At 47.7% G+C, this 23,681-nt stretch overlaps 2 protein-coding genes across 2 annotated transcripts in view; one reads left to right on the top strand and one right to left on the bottom strand.

Moving 5' to 3' along the window:
• LOC115464288 overlaps positions 1 to 9,500 on the bottom strand; it is a 122,180-nt gene extending 112,680 nt beyond the window's left edge. Inside the window, exons 1-2 of the mRNA XM_030194681.1 lie at positions 9,339 to 9,500; positions 6,198 to 6,402 (exon numbers count right to left, since the gene is read on the bottom strand). Coding sequence (XP_030050541.1) covers positions 6,198 to 6,402; positions 9,339 to 9,500 — 367 coding nt within the window. The remainder of the gene's footprint in view (positions 1 to 6,197; positions 6,403 to 9,338) is intronic.
• A 1,867-nt stretch (positions 9,501 to 11,367) lies between these two features.
• Positions 11,368 to 23,681, top strand: part of C1D (C1D nuclear receptor corepressor) — a 28,697-nt gene continuing 16,383 nt past the window's right edge. Inside the window, exons 1-2 of the mRNA XM_030196372.1 lie at positions 11,368 to 11,449; positions 21,484 to 21,630. Of these exons, the coding sequence (XP_030052232.1) occupies positions 11,399 to 11,449; positions 21,484 to 21,630 (198 nt within the window). The 5' untranslated portion in view covers positions 11,368 to 11,398. The remainder of the gene's footprint in view (positions 11,450 to 21,483; positions 21,631 to 23,681) is intronic.

Raw genomic sequence — 23,681 nt, 5'->3', positions numbered from 1 at the left:
TATATATATATATATATATATATATATATATAGATATATATATATATTCTCGACTTCCTCAGTAATGTTCATAATTTCCTCATTAATGTTCACGATTTCCTCATGAATATTCAAGATTTCCTCGTGAATATTCACAATTCTTGTGAATATTAATTTTGGGCTCCTTTTGGCCACAAATTGGGCTGGAAATATTTTGCCATCTGGCATGATGGGGGAGGAGCAAAGCCTTAACCCTAACGCCAGCTCTGAGCTGGCATAAGGGTTTGAGGCACTATTTCCCGCCCCTACGATCAGAGCGATGTTCTATGATCATAGGGGTGGAATACAAGCAGAGTTCATTTAAATCTAATTTAAAATAGCTCTGCGCTTTTGCCTCTCGCTGGTGCTATTTTGTCTGATGATCATGGGTGTGAAGGTAAATATGGGAGCTACTCCAGCACTAGTGGCTCCACACCCACATTTACCTTTGATCATCAGGCTGTCAGTGTCTGTTCTCTGCTTGTTGGTGTAGTACATGGCAACCTGATTGTCTGTCTGAATTAAGATTACTTGGTTGGACAGTCGATCTCTGAAAGCCTTTAGAGCATTCCAGATCGCTCTTAATTCCAGGAGGTTGATCTGCAGACCTCTTTCCTGAAAGGACCAGGCTCCCTGAGTGTGGAGCCCATCTACATGAGCTTCCCGCCCCAGGAGAGATGCATCCGTCGTCAGGACATTTCGTGGCTGAAGAACTTGGAATGGTCATCCCATGGTCAAATTGGATCGAATCGTCCACCAGTGGAGAGAATTTCGAAAGCTGGTGGACAGTTGGATTACATCCTCTAGATCCTCTGCAGCTTGAAACCACTGGGAAGCTAGGGTCCATTGAGCTGATCTCATATGTAGACGTGCCATGGGCATGACATGAACTGTGGAGGCCAATACCCCAGAAGTCTCTTCATCTGCCGAGCCGTGACCTGTGAGACGCTCGAACCATGGACACCAGGGACAGAAGGTTGTCGAGCTGTCTGAGTGTTCAACAGGGCTCTAATGAATTCCAAAGTTTGCACTGGGGTGAGATGGGACTTGGGATAATTTATGACGAACCCCAGTAGCTCTAGCACCCGAATAGTCATTCACATGGACTCCAGAGCACCCTCCTTCGAGGTGCTCTTCACCAGCCAATCGTTGAGATAAGGAAACACATGCACTCCCAGTCTGCGTAGCCATGCTGTGACTACAGCTAGGCATTTGGTAGACACTCTGGGCGCAGATGCCAGGCCAAAAGGAAGTACACGGTACTGCAAGTGCTGTGTTCTCAGTCGAAATCGAAGATTCTTCCTGTGAGCTGGAAGTATCGAGATGTGTGCGTAAGCATCCTTTAAGTCCGGAGAGCATAGCCAATCGTTTTCCTGAATCATGGGAAGAAGGGTGCCTAGGGAAACCATCCTGAACTTTTCTTGGACAAGAATTTTGTTCAGGGCCCTTAGGTCTAGGATGGGACGCATACCCCCTGTTTTCTTTTGCACAAGGAAGTACCTGGAATAGAATCCTAGTCCTTCTTCCCCTGGTGGAACGGGTTTGACCGCTTGGGTCTTCAGAAGGGCGGAGAGTTCCTCTGCAAGTACCTGTTTGTGCTGGGAACTGTAAGAATGAGCTCCCGGTGGACAATCTGGAGGTTTGGATTCCAGATTGAGGGTGTATCCTGACCGGACTATTTGAAGAACCCACCGTTCGGAGGTTATGAGAGGCCACCTTTGGTGAAAAAATATCAACCTCCCTCCAACCGGCAAGTCATCCAGCACAGACACTTTTACTGAGGCTATGCTGAACTGGAGCCAGTCAAAAGCCCATCCCTTGCTTTTGCTGGGGAGCCGCAGAGGCCTTAGGCGCACGCTGTTGACGAGAATGAGCGCATTGGGACTGAGCCTGGACAAGCTGCCAAGAAGCAGGAGTGTACCTACGCCTAGCATAGGTATAGGGAGCACTCCTCTTCCCTCCAAAAAAACCTCCTAGATGAGGAGGTAGTAGCAGAAGACGCCCGGCGGGAGAAAGAATCCATAGCATCATTGTGCTTCTTGAGCTGGCCAACTAGATCCTCTACTTTCTCACAAAAAAGTTTATCCCCCCGGCAAGGAACATTCACCATGTGCTGCTGGACCGAATAATCCAGGTCAGAGACATGCAGCCATGAGAGTCTGTGCATCACTATACCTTGTGCAGCGATCCTGGATGCTAAATCAAAAGTGTCGAACGTACTCCTGGCCAGGAATTTTCGACATGCCTTCTGCTGCCTGACCACCTGGCGAAAAGGCTCAGTCTGCTCCAGAGGGAGTGTATCAACCAAGCTAGACAGTTGCCTCACCGAGTTCCACAAGTGGATGCTCGTGAAGAGCTGGCATGTTTGGATTTTGGCAGGCAGCATAGCGGCCTGATATGCCTTCCTCCCAAAAGAGTCCAAGGTTCTAGATTCTCTTTCTGGGGGCACCAAGGCATAGTCCCTAGTACTCTTGGCTCTTTTGTGAGCGGAGTCCACCACCATGGATGAGGTAGCTGAGACCTCATCAATCCAGGCTCCCTGTGGATCCGATATTGGGATTCAGTCTTTTTCGGGATGACGGGATTAGACAGAGGAAACAATCAGTTTCGCATAAGGACTTCCTTCAGTACATTACGCAAAGGAGCCGTTGCAGCTTCTCTAGGCAGAGAAGGATAATCCAGGACCTCGAGCATCTCAGCCCTGGGCTCATCCTCAACCTCCATAGGGAAGGAAATAGCCGCAGCCATTTCCCAGCCAAAGGAGGTGAAGAATAGACTCTCCGGTGGAGAAAGTCTCCTTTCTAGTGGCGGGGAAGGTTCAGAAGGAATCCCACAGGACTCATCATAAGAAAAGTACCTGGGATCCTCCTCTTCCTCCCATGAACGCTCATCTTCAGTATCGAACAAGACATCCCTCAGAGCAGTCTGAAACTGAGCCTGCCTCGATGGCGAGGAACGACATCCTCGATGGTGATGCCGAGAAGTCGACACCCGCCTGGACTCCGGTGAAGCTTCCTCCACTGACGTCGAAGGGGAGTCGACCTAGGTGGCAGCCGACACCGATGCCGCAGGCGGCACCAAGGTCAGGGACCTCACCACAGGCGAAGGGCCAGATGCCGCTGCAGCACACAGTACGGAAGGCGCAAGCACCCCCGACACCGAAGCAGACTGGCGAAGCAACCCTTCCAGAAGCTCTGGAAGCAGGGCCCTGATGCGCTCGTCGAGAGCCGCTGTCGGACAAGGCTGCGGAGTCGGTAAAGGAGCCGGTGGCAGAATTTGTCGAGGCTCAGAAGCAGGTACCAGGCTGCTAGACCGATGCATCGGCACCTCCTGAATAGAGGTAGAGCGATCCTCTCGGCGCCAACGCTTCTCGGGTGCCGAATCCCTTGATGCCCCGGAGCTCCCAGCACCGTGTGTCGAAGGAGAACGATGATGGTGCTTCTTCACGTTTGCTCGACGCCCGTTATTGAGACTCCTCGGTACCGACGAGGAAGACCTGGAATCATCACGTCTCCTCGGGTCCGGGTCCAACGAAGGTCGGTCCCAGGGGGGGCCTGCATAACAGGAGGCCTCGACACAGGTGGAGACCCACTCGATGCCTCACAGCTCCCAGCACGAGTTGGTCGTTCCGCAGCCATTACCTTCGCTCCTGCCGTCGATGTGTCCCTCGATGTCGACGCCACCGACCTCGGTACCGATATCGATGTCGAATTAGAAGGACTGGACCGAGCCCCAAAAAGCTTCTCTTGTTGGGCTTCTCGAGACGCTTGGGTCCATTTCTTCATGCGAAGACACAGACTGCAAGCGGCTGGGCTATGGTCGGGCCCAAGGCACTGGTTACACCAAGCGTGGGTATCGGTACCCGAGATGGTCCGGTTGCACCGAGTACAACGTTTGAAGCCGCTGGGTGTCTTCGATGACATGGAAGGGAAAATGGCTTTGGCGAAATTAAATGATGCGATCATGCCAAAAAAGTAACGGGCACAAAAGGGGAAAAACCCGACCACGCGGCCTAAGGCCGGCCGCATCGAAAACAAAGAAAACGTAGAACGTGCCAAAAAAACTAAGAAAAAGAAAATACTGGGCTTCTTTTTAAAGAATGAATAACGATATAAAAGAAAAAAATATACAAAAAGAATCGTCAAGATTCTCTTTCCTGGGCCAGCAAAGCGAACAGGGGAAAAACCTCTTCACCTCACCGCGGACAAGAAAAACTGAGTGGGAACGCTCACGCAACAGGCGGGAAGTCGTCCGCGCATGTGTGGTGCGCGCGGTAGAAGGCTCTGGCAAAACTTTTTAAATTTTGCTGTAGAAAAATTTGCCATTCTTGGGCAACCGTGGACGCCGACCCACATGTGAGAACAAGCAGCCTGCTTGTCCTCAGAGAAATACATTTTTATTTAGAATGAGATATGCCAAACTAATCAACTTATATCTTGCCTTGGCTGAAATGCTGCCTGCAAGTGGATATTGGTAGCATATAGCATTATACATGCACAGAAAGAATTCAACTTTTAAATTAAAAGCTATCTTTTGTAAACTACAGGATATCATACGCAAGAGGGAATATCTGTTTGGGGTTTTTTCTTTTTCTCCAGAACTCAAGTCCCTTGTAGAGCTTAGTGGAAGAATACAGTTCCACAGCAAGTGACTGGAAGAGGATAATAGGGAGGCCAAGTGTATTCACATCCACAGAAAGCCCATCTTTTGTAGACTTATGGCATTATCTGTTATTATGGCATTATACAGCAGATAATATGCACTCAATCTCATTAATTATTTTACTCTTTTGTGCTTCAGTTGTACATAGAGAGGCTTTTAACAACCAGTCTTTTAACATTTTGGTCAGAGTTAATATTTTTCTAAGTTAACACAAGCTACTAAGACCACCCTTCTGAAGCTTAAGGTGCAGGTGTTGGGTATAAGCTTAGCTGAAATTGGGTGGCGGAGCAGGTGGGGGGAAGAGGGGGTGGTGGTTTGGAGGCGAGGATAGGGAGGGCAGACTTATACGGTCTGTACCAGAGCCGGTGATGGGAGGCGGGACTGGTGGTTGGGAGGCGGGAAATACTGCTGGGCAGACTTATATGGTCTGTGCCCTGAAAAGGACAGGTACAAATTCAAGGTAAGGTATACACATTGAGTTTGTCTGGGCAGACTGGATGGACCATGCAGGTCTTTTTCTGCCGTCATCTACTATGTTACTATGTTATTATGTATAGGTTGCTCTTTTTTCTTAAGTTCCCTTACAAATGTATAGTGGTGTATCAGGGCAATAAGTTTGTTTTATAATCCTTAACATTTGAAGATTTTGTTTTTGAGGAATCAAACAAAATAAAACATGGAAAAGAAAATAAGATGATACCTTTTTTATTGGACATAACTTAATACATTTCTTGATTAGCTTTCGAAGGTTTGCCCTTCTTCGTCAGATCGGAAATAAGCAAATGTCATTTGCTTATTTCCGATCTGACGAAGTAGGGCAACCTTCGAAAGCTAATCAAGAAATGTATTAAGTTATGTCCAATAAAAAAGGTATCATCTTATTTTCTTTTCCATGTTTTATTTTGTTTGATTTCTATTGATAACCTTAAGAGTGGACTAACACGGCTACCACACTCCTCTACTTTTTTGAGGAATAAATTCTGTATAATTTTTTTCTAGACTTCCCTTGTGATAAGGGTCTGGTTATGAGTATGTCAACTGTGAAGTGGAATCACTTAGGGCTTCTTTTACAAAGCCCACTAGCGATTCCCACACGGTAAATAAGAGGAAGCCCATAGGAATTAAATGGGCTTCCTCTCACTTGCTACTCAGGAATCGCTAGCACAGCTTTGTAAAAGAAGCCCTTAATTAATGTTAGGGAATTGTAATACGATATGAATGATTGCTTAGCCTTGCATTAACATCCTTCATGTCCCTTCACTTTTTGGACTTAAGGTTATGCCATGGAAAAGTTATTTCCTTCTTGGGAGCTTAGTACTTGAAGCGGAACTTCTGTATATGATGTGATTATTTCTTATAAATGTTTCATCTAATTTGTTAAAAATCACAAACAAAAAAAAATCCATATGCAAAGATTCAATTGGAACGGTAAACTATTTTATATCTTTAATACATTTTTTCTAAGGAAATTATTGCTAAATATTTTGGTTTATTTAAAAAAAATAGAGCATACATACTTGAATATTCATATACGTTGGATGCAAATGATGGAAGAAGTTGTAAATCTTCAGATAATTTAAGTCCTTGAAGTGATGCACAGCTCGAAGACAGTTTGGTTACTTCCAATACATACTTTTTGGTGGTCCCATCTTCTGCAGTCACTTCAATACAGATAGTATTTATACCTTCTTTCAAGCTGATCACTCGTGAGCCATCTCCACCCTAGAAACAAAGTAAAGAGATCAGTCACCAGGAGATCAAGTTATACAGCATAGTAAAATGGAGATGAAATTTCAAGTTTATTAATTGTAGTACTTCATTTTATTAGTTTCACAGATTCTGCCTCCACATATGCAGGAACAATAAATACTGCTGATTACATCCCCACTATTACTAGGGGACCACAAGACAGTAGGACAATTATAACACTCTCTCCATATAGCATACAATATCATTACTACTACTGACAAGTCACATCACGTGGAGGGGCATTTTCGATATGAAGTCTAAATCTGACTTTGGATGTTTTGTTCAAAACATCCAGAATCCATGTGGCGAATGCAGAGGGGCATTTTTGATATGACATCTAAGTCTGACTTTGGACGTTTTGCAAAAAATGTCCAAAATCTGAATATGAAAAAAGGTCATTTTTTAAAAAAAACGTATATATTTTTTTTCTGAAACTACTGTTTTGAACAAGGTTTTGTGATTTGGATGTTTTGTTTTTTTCGTTCATTTAAAAAAAAAAAAAAAGTCCAAGTGCAAAATGCACAAAATCAAGCCATTTGTATGTAGGAGGAGCCAGCATTTTTAGTAGACTGGTCCTCCAAACATCCCAGGAAAGCAATAGGGCACACTAGGAGGCACTGCAGTGGACTTCATAAAATGCTCCCAGGTACACATCTCACCATTGCTCCCTTATCTTGCCTGCTGAGCCCCCCAAACCAACTATCCCCAACTGTACACCACTACCATAGCCCTTACAAGCTCAAAGTTTCATCCACAAGTGTAACAGGTAGGGGAGGTATGGGCCTGGGTCTACCTGTCTGCAGTGCACTGCACCCACCACTACACCACTCCAGACCTGCATGCTGTTCTAATGGACCTGAGTATAACATCAGAGGCTGGCAAGTAATGTTTTTAATCAAATTTTGGGGGTAGGAGGGGGTTAGTGACCATGAAGGAGTAAGGGGAGGTTATCCTTGATTCCCTCCAGTGGTCATCTGGTCATTAGGGCACGTTTTTGTGCCTTATTTATTACTAAAATGTAGCTCAAAATGTCTTAGTTTTAGTGGGATACGGATCTGGGTTCCCTTCTCTACACTGCACTGACCACTAGACTACTCCAGGCAGGGCCGTGCCTAGGGTCTCTGGCGCCCCCCTGCAGACTATCAGTTGGCGCCCCCCCCCCCCCCCCCCCGGACCTGCCTGGCTCCAAGGCGCATGGAAGAGCTGGGTGGTGCCAAAGAGCCGAGCACTGTTTTGGTGCCACCTCAGTAAGGCCAACACACAATTTCTCCACTGCAAAACGCTACACACAAACTTGTGCAAAAACACACTCATATCCTTACTAAACCATAACAGCACGAATTTGGACAGGACGAGCAGGGAAGAGAGGATTCACCTTCACCTTGTTCTTCAGGTTTGCAAAGAACTGAAAGTCTGAAACATGCAAAACCAAGTTAATAAAGAAAGCTCGCATAAACGTGGCCAAAATGTGAGCTTTCTTTATTAACTTGGTTGCTGGTTGAGCCACCCCACAGCAGACTCCTACGGAGTAATGGAAGAATGAATGAATGACTAGTTAGCCGGAGGAGAGCATGCATGCCTGGCGCCGCTTCCTGCAGGAGACTGGAAGTAGTACTTCTCTTCCTGAGCTGAGGAGGGCAGCAGGACGGAAGGAAGGAAGGAAGGAGACTACCGCTGTCAAGTTCCTGGCCGTCCTTGCAGAAGCCGGCAGCTGCCCGATGTGCAAGTGCAGGCACGGTTAGGAACGGTGCAACTGCAGTGTACAGCTCACCTGGCAGAGGAGGCGATCTGCAATCACCGACCGACAAGAAACTACACTAAGCCTGAGCTAGGGGGAGATCTAACTGAAGCGGCAGAGATGTGACCGATTTGAGGAGAGCATCTTGGCGAGGAGGGGGAGAGGGACGGGGTTTTCCCTCCCCCTCCATAATTAAGAAGAGCATGCAGTAGAAGAAGCGATAAGACAGGAGGGGAGCTTTTGAACTTCTCCTCTTTCTTGGTGGGTGGCGGGGCGGGCGAGCAGGGGTTGTAAAAGCAGCAAGTAGGCATGCTTGTCTCCATCCGCTTCCCTGCCCTCTCTGCGTCCCGCCTTCCTCTGATGTCATTTCCTTTCGGGCGGCGGGACGCTGAGAGGGCAGGGAAGTGGACGGAGACGAGCGTGCCTGCTTGTTTTTTACTACTGGTGTCCCGCCCGCCAGTTCGCCAACACGGTAAGGTTTTTTTTTTAAAATACAACTCAACAGCGCCCTTGAAGGCAGGCGCCCCCCTGCGGTGCTTACCCCGCTTACCGTGTTGGCACGGCCCTGACCAGGGACCTGCCTGCTGCTCCAATAGGACTGGCTATAAAACTGAAGATGTCATAGAGGCTGTATGTGCTGTTTCTTTCACATCTTTGGGGGGTGTGAGCAGGTCAGTGTCCACTGGAGGAGTAAGGAGGGGTTATTCCTTTATTCCTCTAGTGGTCATCTGTTCACTTAGGGTACTTTTTTGTGGCTTAGTCATTATTAAAACAGGTCTAGCTCAAAATATCTTAGTTTTAGTCCTGGACGTTTTTGGTTTTTTCCATTATGGCAGAAAAAAGTCCAAGTATTAGGAATGCCCTAATCCCACCCCCCCAACATGCCCCCTTGTAATTCAGATGCACTGCAGATGAACTGCATTGATACATGTCTGCAAAATAGGTTTCAAAAATAGCGATGCCACTTTTTAAATGTTTTTCTCTTTTGAAAATGAGTCCCATAGTATTAAAAAACATCCAATTGACATAAATTCAATAAAATTACTCGCTGAAATCTCTGAATTTAACATTCTAGAAAGTACCCTATTCAGACTCATAGTTCAGTCTAATTTTCTCTATAAATACTCAAAAAACTGAGCTAGAACAAAACAGATCAGGTGAAAGAACTCACCAGAATATTGTAGGAGGCCCCATTATCAGCAGTCAGCAAGTCCAAGCTAATTTTAGGCACATTGCTAGCCACTATAGCTTTATAGTGAGTAACCTGAGGTTGGAAAGGAGGTTCTAACTTTCCACCAGAGATGGCAAATTTCTCTAAATCACAGTTGTTCATTTCTTCTGCAGGTACAGAGAATCAAGCTGTTTTTTTTGTTAAATAAAAAGGTTCCTCCTTATAATTTTCAGGAAGAAGAATGAGGAGTTATCAATGCTTACTATTGGTATTGGTTTTGTCAGTTCTAGTATTGGTATTGCAGGTTTTCTCTTGGTGTTGATCTTGATATTAATACTGTTGTCAGTGTTAGTTTTGGTACCCAAGTCAATATAGATACTAGTCCTATTGCCAATGTTAATCTTGGTGCTAGTGTCAAAGTTGTTTTGGTCTTTTGGCTAATATTAATCTTCCTGTTTGAGTCCAAATGTTACGTCTTGATATGGGTGTTAGTCTTAGCGTACTGTTGGTGTTTTTTGTCAATGTGGCTGGTACTCAGTGCCAGTCAAAGTTAGTATTGAAAGTCAAGGTAAGTGTTAATCTTGTGTCAAGTCCTGTTGCTAATACTTCTGTTTTACCAGTATTAGCCTCGGTGTTGGTGTTAACTTTCTGTCAAATGTGACGATTACTCTTGGTGTCAGCCAATTTTAGCTCCCGTGTTAGACTAACTCCTGTTGTTGGTGTCAATATTTATGACTGTTTGTGAAGTGTCAGTGCGGCTGTTGGTGACACTTTGGGTCTTAAACTTTGGTGTGGATTTAAGTCTCGATATCGGAGTCAAGGGTAGTCTTGGTATCCGTCTCAGCGTTAGAGTCGGTGGTATTCTCTGTATCAGAATCACTGGTTGTCTCAGTGTCTGTGTGGGAGTCAAGGGTAATCTCGCTGTCTGTCTCAGTATCGAAGTCAGTATCGGTCTCAGTGTCAGCTGTAATCTCACTGTCTATCTCGGTGACAGTGACAGCCTCAGTGTCAGAACCAAAGGTAATCTCTAATTCCTTTTTAGGTTCGGACTCAGGGATAATCTCGCTGTCTTTTTTGGTTTTAGTGTCAGAACCAGAACCAATGGCGGTTTTTATGGCCTTCTTAGTTTTGGAATCAGGGATAATCTCACTGTCTTTCTGGGTTTTACAGTTAGAAACAGTCTCAGTGTCAGATTCAGTGGTAGTCTTGGTGGTATTCACAGTTTTGGAGCCAGTGATAATTTCACTGTCTGTCTCGGTGTCAGTGTCAATGTCACCCTCAGTGCCGAAATCAGTGGTAGTCTTGGTGTTATTCTCAATTTCGGAGTCAGAAGTAAGTTCACTGTCTGTCTCAGTGTCACTGTCAATGTCTTCCTCAGTGTCGGAGTCAGTGGTAGTCTCGGTGTCGGTCTCAGTTTTGGAGTCAGGGGTAATCTCACTGTCTGTGTCGGTATCGGAGTCAGTGGTAATCTCAGTGTCGGTTTTGCAGTTGGTAACAGTGATAGCCCCAGTGTCGTTCTCGGTGTCGAAGTCAGTGGTAGTTGTGGCGTACTTGGAGGTGGTGGAGTCAGTGGTAATCTCGCTGCCCGTTTTGGCGTTGGAGTCAGAGATAATCTCGCTGTGCCCCGCGCTCAGGGCACAGTAAGGGTTAGAGCTCGGCCAAGATGTGAGACGCTGTAGCCATGGAAACCGAGGCGGTTCGTACTGCACTACGGTAGTTCGGTTTCTAAGTGCAGCAGAACTAAAACGAAGCCACTTTTGCTTAATGTTCATTCCCAGAAAAGGAACATGATTCATTTAAAATCATGAAGTGGAGGGGGGGGGACGGACGGACGGACGAGGGACCAGAAAAGAAGAGACGCAGAGTAAGGCAGACAGGACTACAATACCCAGAATTCCAAGCCGCAGTTGCCCGAAAATGGTTGTTCCCAACGTATTGTCGTCACTTCGTCTTCTGTCTATTATTGGGTGGCTTGGTTGCGTGGCTACCCATCCCGCCCCTTGATATCAGTTCCTGTTCCGGGGCAAAGCTTTAAGCTGGTGGCATTCTATTACAACTGCATGTGCCAACTGCCAATAGAGAAGGGAGAGACCTCTTTGGGCCCTGCTGTGGTAAGTTTATCTTCTTGTCGCTGCTTTCCTCAGCAGCTGCAGTGGCTTGGGTGAGAGCGGGAGGGAAGCAGCAGCGGCTTGGATGACAGCGGGTAGGGAGGGAAGCAGCCACCACCACAGCTCTCAGACAGCGGGAGGGACTGGGAGGGACGCGAGGCAAAAGGTAAAAAAACGGATACAGCGGGATCCTCGGTCGGGATCCTCCCGGATTCGATTTAAAAACCTTAAAACGTTAATTTTTTTATTTGCCCAGTCGTTTGCATGTGGACATTTTACATATATCCTCCAGAATAAATGTTTTTAGAAGAAGACAGCTGATGTATTTAACGTTGAGGATTAGGATCCTCCTATTTCCTTACCAATCTTGTCCTCCTTAAAAGTTGCGAATGCGATCCTCGTCGGTAACATTACGTCACAGGGGGCGTAATTTAGCGGATTGGATTCGGCCGTTCTCAAGCTTAAAATAAGGTTTAATGACAGAAGGAGCGCTTCTTTGTTTTCACGGCCGCTACTGCTTATAGTATGCAGCGATCACCAGCCATAATCCAGCGCTGCACAAATCTTTTAGAAAGTTAAACAAAGAGGTGCAATAGATTGGAGTTGAAGTGAACTTATCTAGTCCACTGTAAGCAAGGAAGCCAATTTGGTTAATCTCTGTTTCCACTCCCCCTCGCAGCCGTCATTGCCATTCACTCAAAACAAAGCAAGCAAACCTTTGAGCTGCTGCAAGGAGGTTTATTTATTTGTAGCATTTGTATCCCACATTTTCCCACCAATTTGCAGGCTCAGTGTGGCTTACATTTGCCGGAATGGCGGTTGCCATTTCCATGTAACAGGATTACAAATGGTATTGCGTTAGGGTGTATACATACGTGGAGACATATGTGGAACATGATTTAAATGGGATAGCTCGTGGTGTAAGTAAATACTATTTGCAGACATACATGATAAGGAATACATTAAAGTGATGTAATAATATCTCTAAGTAATAGATTAGATTGTACCATACATTAGATCGTCGACTATAGGGAGACCCTATTCGACATACAGTTTAGAGTGGTAGTGCTTGATCGTTAGTATCATAGAGATTAGGCAGTCAAGCGATAAACGTTCATCTTGTGTAGATCAAGTATAATATTAATATTTAGTATTTAAGATGGATGTTTATGGTATGCCTTCTTGAAAAGGTCCGTTTTCAGTAGCCTTCGGAAGATGGTTAGGTCTTGTGTTGTTTTGATGGCCTTCGGTAGTGCATTCCATATCTGTGTGCATATGTATGAGAAACTGGTCGCGTATATGGATTTATATTTCAGTCCTTTACAGTTAGGATAGTGGAGATTGAGGAACGTGCGTGATGATCTTTTTGCATTTCTAGTAGGCAAGTCTATTAGGTCTGACATGTAGGCTGGGGCTTCCCGTAGATGATTTTATGGACCAGGTTGCAAACTTTGAACGTAATTCTTTCTTTTAGTGGAAGCCAGTGTAGTTTTTCTCTTAGGGGTTTTGCGCTTTCGTATTTCGTTTTCCCAAATATGAGTCTGGCTGCTGTGTTTTGAGCGGTTTGGAGCTTCTTGATGATTTGCTCTTTGCATCCGGCATAAATGGCGTTGCAGTAATCTAGATGGCTTAGTACCATCGATTGTACTAGGCTGCGGAATACTTCCTTTGGGAAGAAAGGTTTGATTCTTTTAAGTTTCCACATTGAGTAGAACATTTTCTTTGCTGTATTTTTCGCATTGTCTTCCATTGTGAGATTTCGGTCAATTGTGACTCCCAGAATTTTCAGGCTCTCTGAGACCTTAAGTGTATAATCTGGGGTGTTTATGGTATTGGGTTTGTTTGTGTTGTATTGTGAGGACAGGATAATAGACAAGAGTGGAAGTGAGCCTAACTAGTCCACTGTAAGCAAGGAAGCCAATTTGGTTAATCTCTGTTTCCACTCCCCCGTGCAGCCGTCATTGCCATACACTCAAATCACAGCAAGCAAACCTATGAGCTGCTGCAAGGAAGTTAATAGAACAGGAGTGGAAGTGAGCCCATCTAGTCCACTGTAAGCAAGGAATCCAATTTGGTTAATCTCTATTTCCACTCCCGCCGTGCAGCCGTCATTGCCATTCATGCAAAAACAATTACAGACATTAGATATGAGAAGCGCACAAGTGAAATGTTTAGGGAGGAGGTTGGCAGAGGATCAGTGATTACATTAAGGTGACTATATTGATATGATCTTATTGATCAGAATTTGTCACGAGTCTGAGATCCTCTTCCCCCCCGCCCCCCCCCCCCCCCCCCGGGATTAACGCTTATATCTCCAATTCATTGTGTCCAGTACCGCTAGTTTTTTGCAGTTGTTATCACATACAATTGAGCGGGAGTTGCTCCCAAAGCTTTTTTTGTTCTTGGATACAAATGTAACAAATAAATAACAATTACGGTATGGTAGAATTGCCTTAAGTCCTGAGTGATTTTTGTAGGGTTTTGTATTCACAAATATACCTTGTACTGGATTTTAAGCTTGGATTTCTCTCATCGCCTTTCTTAGTAGTAGTTCAAGGTGAGTTGTATGCAGGTAGTCGGTATTTCCCTAACCCTGGAGGTCTTTCAGTCTGCTTTGCCAATAAGAGATAAGTGACTTGTTTAAGCAGCAGAGAGATTTGAATCTTGGTTTCCCTGATCCTAGCCTGTGGCTCTGGTACAAGTAGTACATATTCCAAGCATGTTTATTGTTGAGTAACCGAGCTTAAACTACATCTTGACCCGTAATGGTAGTACTGCAAGATTACTGCTAGGGGTTATTGGTGCCATTTTATACCTGGTGCTGGAAGGGGCATCAGGGATAGCTTCTTCCGCAATCCCAAGACACCCTTAGCATTTGGCAGGTATGCCCAGGAGAAGGGGCTTACAGGGGTTGAAGGGAAATGGGTGAGGACAGCAGTGTTCAGGGTGTCTCAGTTAGGGGAGCCATTGGGGGGAGGGGGAATATTACTAATGGTCCTTTTAAGAAATGGCCTGGGAGTATCGGCCATAAAAAATGACACTATTTGCAAGGTTGATAGCAAGCAGCATTAGTCTTGTACCTCGGGAGTTACTAACCTGTGTTCTCCGAGGACAAGCAGGCTGCTTGTTCTCACGACTGGGTGACGTCCGCGGCAGCCCCCACCAACCGGAAGAAGCTTCGCGGGCGGTCCGCACGCAGGGCACGCCCACCGCGCATGCGCGGGCCGTCTTCTCGCCCATGCGTGACCGTTCCTGCCAGTCTTTTCTTTTCCGCGCCTGGAGAGAGTCGTGCCGTCGCCGCTCTCTCTTAGCAGCCCCGGAAAGACCGTCGCGTTTACGCGATTTGTTTATTTTCGTTAGATTTTGTTGCCGCGCGCTCCTGTTTTTCTTTTCAAAAAAAAAAAAAGAGAGCAGCGCTCTTTTTTTCCCTCGTTTTCTAGCGAGGCCTTGTGGCCGCGCGATCGATTTATTTTTCCGAGGTGTGATTTCCGCCACCATCGACGGCTTTAACTTCGCCGACGCGATTTTTCCGTCGATGTCCTCGAAGGTCCCGAGTGGATTTAAAAGTGTGGTCGGTGCGGCCGGCCGATCTCGCAGACCGACACCCACGCTTGGTGCCTCCAGTGCCTCGGGCCGGAGCACAATATCAAGTCGTGTTCTCTGTGTCTCGGTCTCCAGAAACGGACTCAGGTTGCGAGGCAAGTTCTGCGGACCGTCTTTTTGGAACTTGCGCCGGCCCCTCGACGTCGACCTCGACGGCATCGGTATCGACGCCCGGCCCTTCGGTACCGGTATCGATGCCCGAGAAATCGGCACCGATGGCATCGACCCCAGGAGAACAGGTCCCGTCGGCCCGCCGGTCCTCCGGTGAGGGTAGGGGTGAGAGGCCGCGTGGGCAGTCGGCCCCAGTCACTCCCTCAGCCCGTGGCCCTCGGGACCGAACCCTGTCTGACCGGTTCCTCGGGACCGAGGGGGATCGACCTCCTCCTCCTCCATACCACCTGGCACCGGTGACGGGCACCGCAAGAAGGCTAAGAAGCACCGTCACCGGTCGCCCTCGACGCATCTGGCTCTCGGTACCGGGGAGGAGTCGACGCCGAAGCGTCCGCGTCGAGAGGAAAGGTCCCCCTCGGTGGTGGAGGTACCGCCACGTCAGGGTCCCAGCACCTCGGTGCACTCTCCTGGACCCGAGCAGCTTCCGGCACCGACGCCTCTACCGGCCCCCACGTCTTTCCCGACAGCGGGCCTGGACGAGTGCCTCCGAGCCATCCTTCCGGGGATCCTGGAAGGGCTGATGCGCCAGGCTGTGCCGTCGCCGGGGTGCTTGCGCCCTCAGCGCCGATGACTGTGGCGCTGGCGAGCTCTAGCCCGGTGCTGAGGCCGTCGACGCTTGCGGCGCCGGTCTCGACCGCCACGCAGGTGGAGTCCCCGTCGACGTCGATGGAGGGAGCTTCGTCCCCGCCGGCGCGGGAGTCCACCGCTCGACGACACCGAGACCTCGGTGCCTCGACGTCGAGCCGGGCCCGGTTCAGGACTCAGCTACATGAGCTTATGTCCGATACCGAGGAAGAGGCCTCGTGGGGGGAAGAGGAGGACCCCAGATATTTCTCCTCAGAGGAGTCTGCGGGCCTCCCCTCTGATCCCACGCCTTCACCGGAGAGGAAGCTCTCACCTCCTGAGAGCCTCTCCTTTGTCTCCTTTGTAAGGGATATGTCTATTTGCATTCCCTTCCCCGTGGTCTCTGTGGATGAGCCGAGGGCTGAGATGCTCGAGGTCCTCGACTATCCATCACCACCTAGAGAGTCCTCCACGGTGCCGTTGCACAATGTCCTTAAGGAGACACTGCTTCGGAACTGGATGAGACCGCTATCTAATCCCATCATCCCCAAGAAAGCGGAATCCCAGTACAGAATCCACTCGGACCCAGAGTTAATGCGGCCCCAATTGCCCCATGACTCGGCGGTCGTGGATTCTGCTCTCGAGGGCACGGAGTTCGAGGGATACCGCCTTGGCGCCCCCGGGGCGGGAGTCTCGCACTCTGGACTCGTTTGGGAGGAAGGCCTACCAATCCTCCATGCTCGTGACCCGTATCCAGTCATACCAGCTCTATACGAGCATCCACATGCGGAACAATGTGAAGCAACTGGCGGACCTGGTCGATAAGCTCCCGCCGGAGCAGTCCAGGCCTTATCAGGAGGTGGTCAGGCAGCTGAAGGCGTGTAGAAAGTTCCTGTCCAGGGGTATCTATGACACCTGTGACGTGGCATCTCGTGCTGCGGCCCAAGGTATAGTGATGCGCAGGCTCTCATGGCTGCGTGCCTCTGACCTGGACAACCGCACCCAGCAGAGACTGGCCGACGTCCCTTGCCGGGGGGATAACATTTTTGGTGAGAAGGTCGAGCAGCTGGTGGATCAACTGCATCAGCGGGAAACCGCCCTCGACAAGCTCTCCCACCGGGCGCCTTCAGCATCCACCTCAGCAGGTGGACGTTTTTCCCGGGCCCGGCAGGCTGTACCCTATTCTTTTGCAAAGCGTAGGTACACCCAGCCGGCCCGAAGGCCTCGTCAGGCACAGGGACAGCCCCAGCGCGCTCGTTCTCGTCAACAGCGTGCGCCTAAGCAGCCCCCTGCGCCTCCACAGCAAAAGCCGGGGACGGGCTTTTGACTGGATCCACGGGAACATAGCCGCCCTCAAAGTGTCCGTACCGGACGATCTGCCGGTCGGAGGGAGGTTAAAATTTTTTCACCAAAGATGGCCTCTCATAACCTCCGACCAGTGGGTTCTCCAAATAGTGCGGTGCGGATACGCCCTGAATTTGGCCTCCCTGCCACCAAATTGTCCTCCGGGAGCTCAATCCTTCAGCTCCCATCACAAGCAGGTACTTGCAGAGGAACTCTCCGCCCTTCTCAGCGCCAATGCGGTCGAGCCCGTACCACCCGGGCAGGAAGGGCAGGGATTCTATTCCAGGTACTTCCTTGTGGAAAAGAAAAAGGGGGGATGCGTCCCATCCTAGACCTGAGAGGCCTGAACAAATTCCTGGTCAAAGAAAAGTTCAGGATGCTTTCCTTGGGCACCCTTCTGCCAATGATTCAGAAAAACGATTGGCTATGTTCCCTGGATTTAAAGGACGCATACGCTCACATCCCGATACTGCCAGCTCACCGACAGTATCTCAGAGTCCGCCTGGGCGCACGGCACTTTCAGTATTGTGTGCTGCCCTTTGGGCTCGCCTCTGCCCCACGAGTGTTTACAAAGTGCCTCGTGGTGGTGGCGGCGTATCTACGCAAGCTGGGAGTGCACGTGTTCCCATATCTCGACGATTGGCTGGTCAAGAACACCTCGGAGGCAGAAGCCCTCCGGTCCATGCAGTGCACTATTCAACTACTGGAGCTGCTGGGGTTTGTGATAAATTACCCAAAGTCCCATCTCCAGCCAACCCAGTCTCTGGAATTCATAGGAGCTCTGCTGAATACCCAGACGGCTCAGGCCTTCCTTCCCGAAGCGAGGGCTAACAACCTCCTGTCCCTGGCTTCGCAGACCAGAGCGTCTCAGCAGGTCACAGCTCGGCAGATGTTGAGACTTCTGGGTCATATGGCCTCCACAGTTCACGTGACTCCCATGGCTCGTCTTCACATGAGATCTGCTCAATGGACCCTAGCTTCCCAGTGGTTCCAAGCCACCGGGAATCTAGAAGATGTCATCCGCCTCTCCACCAGTTGCCGCACTTCACTGCTCTGGTGGACCATTCGGACCAATTTGACCCTGGGACGTCCATTCCAAATTCCGCAGCCCACGAAAGTGCTGACGACGGATGCATCTCGCCTGGGGTGGGGAGCTCATGTCGATGGGCTCCACACCCAGGGTCTGTGGTCCCTCCAGGAAAAGGATCTGCAGATCAACCTCCTGGAGCTCCGAGCGATCTGGAACGCACTGAGGGCTTTCAGAGATCGGCTGTCCTTCCAAATTACCCAAATTCGGACAGACAATCAGGTTGCAATGTATTACGTCAACAAGCAGGGGGGCACCGGATCTCGCCCCCTGTGTCAGGAAGCCGTCGGGATGTGGCGTTGGGCTTGCCAGTTCGGCATGCTCCTCCAAGCCACATACCTGGCAGGCGTAAACAACAGTCTGGCCGACAGACTGAGCAGAGTCATGCAACCGCACGAGTGGTCGCTCCATTCCAGAGTGGTACGCAAGATCTTCCGAGAGTGGGGCACCCCCTCGGTGGACCTTTTCGCCTCTCAGACCAACCACAAGCTGCCTCTGTTCTGTTCCAGACTTCAGACACACGGCAGGCTAGCGTCGGATGCCTTTCTCCTTCATTGGGGGACTGGCCTCCTGTATGCTTATCCTCCCATACCTTTGGTGGGGAAGACCTTACTGAAGCTCAAGCAAGACCGCGGCACCATGATTCTGATAGCGCCCTTTTGGCCCCGTCAGATCTGGTTCCCTCTTCTTCTGGAGTTGTCCTCAGAAGAACCGTGGAGATTGGAGTGTTTTCCGACTCTCATTTCGCAGAACGACGGAGCGTTGCTGCACCCCAACCTTCAGTCTCTGGCTCTCACGGCCTGGATGTTGAGGGCGTAGACTTTGCTGCGTTGGGTCTGTCTGAGGGTGTCTCCCGTGTCTTGCTTGCCTCTAGGAAGGATTCCACTAAAAAGAGTTACTTTTTCAAGTGGAGGAGGTTTGTCGTTTGGTGTGAGAGCAAGGCCCTAGAACCTCGTTCTTGCCCTGCACAAAACCTGCTTGAATACCTTCTGCACTTATCAGAGTCTGGCCTTAAGACCAACTCAGTAAGGAATCACCTTAGTGCGATTAGTGCTTACCATTATCGTATGGAAGGTAAAGCCATCTCTGGAGAGCCTTTAGTCGTTCGATTCATGAGAGGCTTGCTTTTGTCAAAGTCCCCTATCAAGCCTCCCGCAGTGTCATGGGATCTCAACGTCGTCCTCACCCAGCTGATGAAACCTCCTTTTGAGCCACTGAATACCTGCCATCTGAAGTACTTGACCTGGAAGGTCATTTTCTTGGTGGCAGTTACTTCAGCTCGTAGGGTCAGTGAGCTTCAGGCCCTGGTAGCTCATGCTCCCTATACCAAATTTCATCACAACAGAGTAGTGCTCCGCACCCACCCAAAGTTCCTGCTGAAGGTGGTGTCGGAGTTCCATCTTAACCAGTCAATTGTCTTGCCAAGATTCTTCCCCAGGCCGCATACCCGCCCTGCTGAACGTCAGTTGCACACATTGGACTGCAAGAGAGCATTGGCCTTCTACTTGGAGCGGACACAGCCCCACAGACAGTCCGCCCAATTGTTTATTTCTTTCGACCCTAACAGGCTAGGGGTCGCTGTCGGGAAACGCACCATCTCCAATTGGCTAGCAGATTGCATTTCCTTCAGTTACGCCCAGGCTGGGCTGGCTCTTGAGGGTCATGTCATGGCTCATAGTGTCAGAGCCATGGCAGCGTCGGTGGCTCACTTGAAGTCAGCCACTATTGAAGAGATTTGCAAGGCTGCGACGTGGTCATCTGTCCACACATTCACATCACATTACTGCCTCCAGCAGGATACCCAACGCGACAGTCGGTTCGGGCAGTCGGTGCTGCAGAATCTGTTTGGGGTGTAAATCCAACTCCACCCTCCAGGACCCGAATTTATTCTGGTCAGGCTGCACTCTCAGTTAGTTGTTCTTCGTAGGTCAATTTTCTGTTGTACCCTCGCCGTTGCGAGGTTCAATTGACCTGGGTTCTTGTTTTGAGTGAGCCTGAGAGCTAGGGATACCCCAGTCGTGAGAACAAGCAGCCTGCTTGTCCTCTGAGAAAGTGAATGATACATACCTGTAGCAGGTGTTCTCCGAGGACAGCAGGCTGATTGTTCTCACCTACCCTCCCTCCTCCCCTTTGGAGTTGCGTTTTCATCTTTTGCTTGTCATTCAACTGGCGGAAACGGTCACGCACGGGCGGGAAGATGGCCGCGCATGCGCGGTGGGCGTGCCCTGCGTGCGGACCGCCCGCGAAGCTTCTTCCGGTTGGTGGGGGCTGCCGCGGACGTCACCTAGTCGTGAGAACAATCAGCCTGCTGTCCTCGGAGAACACCTGCTACAGGTATGTATCATTCACTGTACTGAGCTGCCACAGGTTAATCACTCCTGAGGTAAATTAAGGTGCGATAAAAAACTTGATTTTACTACACCTTAATGACTATCCCCATAAACATTTTGTATGATTTATTATTTCATATGGATGATCTTACGGACAAGTGGGCTAGCCCATTTTTCACAGCTCAGTTGGTTGGCCCAATTAGCCATGTGGCCAGTGGGGATAGCCCATTCAATCATGTGCGTAAACTTTATACATTAGATCCAAAAAGCCACAAATTGTCAAAATTGAGGGTTATCCTACTTGTTTGTAAGACCATCCATATTTGATAGAAATAATGGGCACATTGCTGAGAATTATAGATAGCATTGAAATATTATTAAATATATGCTTGTTGGATTAATGCTGGTGTTATGATATTTAAAAATGGTTTAACAAAAATATGGAATAGTTGTGAGGCAATAACAAAACTCCCATAAAATAATAACAGAAATATAAAAAAAGCACAACATATTCCCACTATACTCGATATAACAATGGAGAGAATACAAGAAGTGAAATAGAAACTAATTAAAGAAAATACTAATGTTAAAACATGGTAAATATAATTCAAACCATTCTACTAAATCTCATGTATGTACGCATGTATCCTGGTCCACATCTTTAAAACAGCAGAATTATCAGAATTAGAACTGTAAGTGCCAAAAAACTATTAAGTGTTTAGGATCAAAGAAAACAATATCTGTGGTATTATTGTGATGTAGTAAAACGAGTTTTGAGGTATTATCTCTTTGCTTATGTAAAATGCCTCTTGTATCCTGGAACTGAATTGGCTGGATCAGTATAGTTTCAATTTTGTTTATATAACAGATATTTATCAACTTCTGTCATCTAAAGGTCTAACAGAAAAGAAATGCAGATGTTCTTGTATTATCCTTAGATCAGAATGACAGAAGATGACATCACTGGAGAAGAATATCCAATGGAAATTCATGACTATCTTTTAGCATTTGAGAATTCTCTTGCGTCCGTGGATGAGATATTGACAACTATGATGTCTGTTTCTAGAAGTGAGCTACTTCAGAAGGTAAAATGAAAGTTAAAACTTTATATTAAAAAATACTGTGTTCATATTTGATGCAACTTGGAGAACACCATACAATTTTGTGTTTATTTCAATTTATGTGGCTTTGTTTTCTCTTAGAGGGCATAACCTCTTTACGTTGAAGCACATAGTAATATTTGCTGAGTAGCAAAAGCGAGAGGCTGAGGGTTCCTCAAAGAATAACCAGCTCATTGAGACGTGCTTTTGAGGACAAGCGTTCAGTAAATGCCATTCTAGGAAACAAGACTACCTGTAGGAGTCACTGGTCAGACAGAACGAACAAACAAATGTGTTTTATTCTCACACTGGAACAATGGCAACAAATGTGAAATTGGCAAACAATAACTGATAACTGAAAAATGGAACAATTATAACGCTAACTAAACATCTATATACTATCTGAACAGTACCTGGGAAGGTCGGGATATATAGCTGTTCAGGCCAGCGTGCCCACCCACCCCGGCGGGAATTTCAGATTTGGCGCGTTTCCATAACACGTGGGTGAATTATTTCCTCCCACACGTGTCGTTTCTGGCGGTAATCATCAGATGGTGCCAATCAGTCACTGCATGTGTAGCGCGTGAGCCCTTACCGCTAGATTAATGGGTGGCATTAAGGGCTCAGGCCGGTTTTAGACGTGCGCTGGTTTCAGTTTTAACCGCATGCCCGTTTCCTGTCACATAAAAAAAAACAAAACCTTTTTTGCAGACACAGTAAAAACTGGTCCGGCGCACGCCTACTACGCATGCCTACACTGCCGCAGGCGACTTTTTACTGCGGCTTAGTAAAAGGACCCCTAAAAGAAAGAGAAGTCAGTCCTCTGTAGCAGCTTTTAAGCTTAAACATGCACCATCTGCTGGCCAAATAGGAGAAATACACTTCAGAACATAACTGAAAGATGCAGCGCCGGAAACACACTCAGGCAGGGAGGCATGCAGGGAAAGACACCAGGAAGAAGACCAGCAGCCCCAGAAAGGAAGCGCAATGCGCAAGCGAAGGGAAGCGTGATGTGCGAGCAGTGACCCGATGCAGCCCGGAATCAGCTATCAGTGTGATGTTTTGGCTGAGCCCGATTATGTAAGGTAACTCCCAAATGAGCTGGGTAGTACATGCCATGACGAGCATTAGCAGCTTTTATACCTGGCCGAAGTGCCATGAGTTGCTTCTTGAGGTGAACCATATTTTTGTTGTATGATCTTTGTATTTTATTGGCACGCTTGGCTTCATATGCTGCATGATTTCAATCAGCTGATTGTAGTGCAGGAGCTTCATGACACAGGGCTGTGAATAGCGATTGTTACCCCGGTGGGCCCTTTTTCAAAATCTTTGACAAACTTGAGATCCAAGAGATGGGAAATTGGGTCTCCAGAAATTTTAGAGTCAGGACCTTCTTTACCTTCCGGTATACTGAAGACACACAAACTATTTCTACATGACCTTTTTTCAAGGCCTTTCTAGTCTCTTTCCAATTGCGCAACAAGTTTTGTGTTCCTCTGCAGGCCATGGATATTTTCTTCAGCTGCGTGCACCCTAGTCTCAACACTCTTCATTTGTGTGAAAGGCAGCCAGGTCGCTTTTTATAGAGGTCAATTCTGACTTCATCTCTGGTGTCCTCCTTGGTTTCCAAGAATAAATCTTTTATGACATGTATCTCCTCCAGGATAGATGCTAGAGATGTTGTCTTGTTTGAAGAGTGTCATTTTTGTGAGCAGAAAGAGATTCATCTTTTATGCCTCTTGCTACCAACATACTGGACTTTCCTTTAGCTTTGATATTTGTATTTAAGTAAAGCGGTGTAACAAATTTAATAAACTATAACTATAAACTAGTGACCGGTGGAAAATAAGTTGTACAGCAAAATTTTGAATAGATTAAAGGGGAGAGAGGTGATTGAATGGATGCCCTTTGAAGAGCAGGCTCAGGAGGTGATGAGAATATGATTAAAGTCTTTGATTGCATGTTCAGAAAGGAAGGGGCAGATCTTGGTGATGTTGTAGAGATAGAAACAACAGGTTTTAGCAGTCTGTTGGATA

Source organism: Microcaecilia unicolor, chromosome 3, assembly GCF_901765095.1.
Source record: "Microcaecilia unicolor chromosome 3, aMicUni1.1, whole genome shotgun sequence".
In the NCBI taxonomy this organism is placed as follows: Eukaryota; Metazoa; Chordata; class Amphibia; order Gymnophiona; family Siphonopidae; genus Microcaecilia; species Microcaecilia unicolor.
Note: the sequence above shows the minus strand (reverse complement) of the source record. Positions and strands in the feature narration are given on the sequence as shown.